Source organism: Helobdella robusta (genome assembly GCF_000326865.2).
Source record: "Helobdella robusta unplaced genomic scaffold HELROscaffold_2, whole genome shotgun sequence".
In the NCBI taxonomy this organism is placed as follows: domain Eukaryota; kingdom Metazoa; phylum Annelida; class Clitellata; order Rhynchobdellida; family Glossiphoniidae; genus Helobdella; species Helobdella robusta.
Genome location: NW_008704083.1, coordinates 8,605,209 through 8,607,826, shown reverse-complemented (window position 1 = coordinate 8,607,826; position 2,618 = coordinate 8,605,209). Strand labels below are relative to the sequence as shown.

Below are 2,618 nucleotides of genomic sequence, written 5' to 3'. Positions count from 1 at the left end.
GTGTAGGCATTTAATTGACGGAGGTGTCGCTTGTTCTTTACGGCATCTAAATGCTAATAGACATTCTCATCTTTTTTTCGTTAGATGAAAAAATTACTTCAATATTTTATTTCATTTATTTCAATTGAATTTATACCATTTTTATCAATTTCATTTAGAAATTATTATTTGTATCTTTAACATTAAAATAAATGTTCTATTATTTTCATCGTTTTTATCACAAGCACCCTTAATGGGCATTTAAGTTTTAAGGGCTAGAAACTTGATCTGAAACAATGTTGCTATTAATAGAACAAATTATATAAATAAATAAGAGAAAAAAAAATAAAAAAATAAAATTAGAATTTAAAGAGATAAAAAAAGTTTTCGAATAAATAAGTTGTCGATAAGGTTGAAAGATTCAACAAGTGACGTGTGGTGCAAACTTCTGCCTGCGTTTTGTTTATTTGCGTGCGTGTGTGTGTTTCGTTTGTGTGCGTGTGTGTTTTGTTTGTGCGCGCGTGTGTGTTTCGTTTGTGTGAGTGTGTGTTTTGTTTGTGCGCGTGTTTGTTTGTGTGTGTGTCTTTTGATTGTATGCGTGTGTGTTTTGTTTGTGCTAGCATGTATTTGTGCGAAATAATTTCGTTCTTAATTTATTCTCAATATGTAAATATATATACAGTGTTGTAGTACATCAGGCAGTCCTGACAAACGTCAAGATGATTATAAATTTTTGTTTACTTAGTCACAAAGGTTTGTCCAACAAAGACCGCACTTTCGTACACACTTGTGCGAACGCAAAAGAACCGTTGGGCAAGGCATTTAACAGTTTCTAAGTTTTTGGCAGAATGCATACGGTTGAAGCAAGTCTGCGTGCCTAAACTACGACATGAATGAAAATGAAGTGAGAATGAAATGAAAGAGGAAGTGGCAGTAATTATTTAAGTTTATTAGAATCGACATTTCTAAATGGTTTTCCTTTTTGTTTCCAGATGCGAAGAAACTCTTAAAAGCCCAGAAGCATCGAGAAAAATTTCTACAACATCTTCCTCCACAATTTTACACCTTTTTTATTTTATCTTTCGCTCTCTTTCTCATCATCAGCGTCGATAAGATCATCATCAATTACGCCATCAATTACACCATAATAATCATCATCATCAACAACAAGATCATCACCATGACCCAATCAACAATGACCACCTTTTTCACCTTTCATCTCTTCATATTCATCTTCCTCCTCCTCATCATCGGCCATCAGCATCACGTGACTCGCGGTCAGAGCATTCACTTCAGTAGAAGCTGGCAACCTGGTTTGTGCTCATCATCATTATCATCATCATTAACATCATCAACATTGTCATCGTCGTCATCATTGTAGTTGTCATCATTGTTGTTATAGCTATCATTATCACTATCATTAACACTATCATTTCCGTCTTCCACTGATATCATAAGCGTTGTTCATCATCATCATCATCATCAACAACAACAACATCATCATCATCCTTAACAACTACGTCACTACCATTATCATCGTCGTCATCGTCAACATCCTGTTTCTCATTGAAACTCAACAGGTAAACGCGGAGAGGCGAACGAGGCAGATGACGTCATAATAAAGACCGCCCCCAGGCTGATGATTGACAGGTCGACCGACAGTCACGTGATGAGTCAAACGTGCTGGAAGATGGCTTACATGGCAAAAGTTCTCGAAGTTCGTCTTTTTTTTATCATTGAAAGTATTTAATATCACTATCATCCATAACATTTTTATTTCAGTGATAGATTAATTATTAATAATTAATTATACCAAACAACTCACTCACATACGCACGCATGCACACAAACGCACGCACACTCACGTACACACACACAGAGACAAACAGACACGCATACACACAAACATACACAGAGACAAACACACACATACATCACCCCCAAAGAATTATTTGCAAAAAGTTGAGTTAGAATGCCTCGGGACCGTAAACAAGAAAACAGAGAACAGCAACGTAGATGTGTTGCCATGACATAAACGACGATGACGTCATCCGGGATGTACCGAAACAAATTGAAAAATAATTCATTAATTGATAACTAGTTTTCAAGTTTAGTTTTAGCTAACTAAACTAACTTGACTGACAATTCCAATTAAGAATTTTTATTAAAAAATATTTTTCTGCTACTGTTGGATTTAATAAACGATGAAATATTGTTCGTCTGTTTTATTTTCTAAAGTGAAATAATTTATTTTAATATTAAAAAATATGTTTGAAAAAAATATTTATGAGTATATGAAAGCAAAACTGATGGAGTGTTCTTTTCCTGAGATAAAACAAACCAGTGACGATGATTTTTTAGAAAATCTATCTTTATATATGTATGTATGTGGGTGTTTGTGTGTGTGTTTATGTGTTGTGTGTGTGTGTGTACAATGTAAGAATAGATAACACATACACAAATACATGACTATAAATTTCTTTTATAAAGTTCCTAAAAGTTAGAAAAATGAAATGTGACTTGAAGTTGCCTGTAGAATGTAGATGGTGGGTATGGTGTGTTGTATATGTATTTGCTGTTGTTTTTTTTTATTTTTGATGATATTGATGTTGTTGTTGTGTTGTTGTCCCCATTGTTTG

At 34.0% G+C, this 2,618-nt stretch overlaps 1 protein-coding gene across 1 annotated transcript; it reads left to right on the top strand.

Annotated features, from left to right (window-relative positions):
* Nucleotides 1–698: 698 nt before the first annotated feature.
* HELRODRAFT_160779 (hypothetical protein) lies at nt 699–2,009 on the top strand (the record flags this gene model as incomplete). Its single annotated transcript, XM_009017712.1, has 4 exons — nt 699–732; nt 972–1,292; nt 1,560–1,696; nt 1,926–2,009. The coding sequence occupies 4 exons, from the start codon at nt 699–701 to the stop codon at nt 2,007–2,009; spliced, it is 576 nt and encodes a 191-aa protein (XP_009015960.1).
* Between the last annotated feature and the right edge of the window lie 609 nt (nt 2,010–2,618).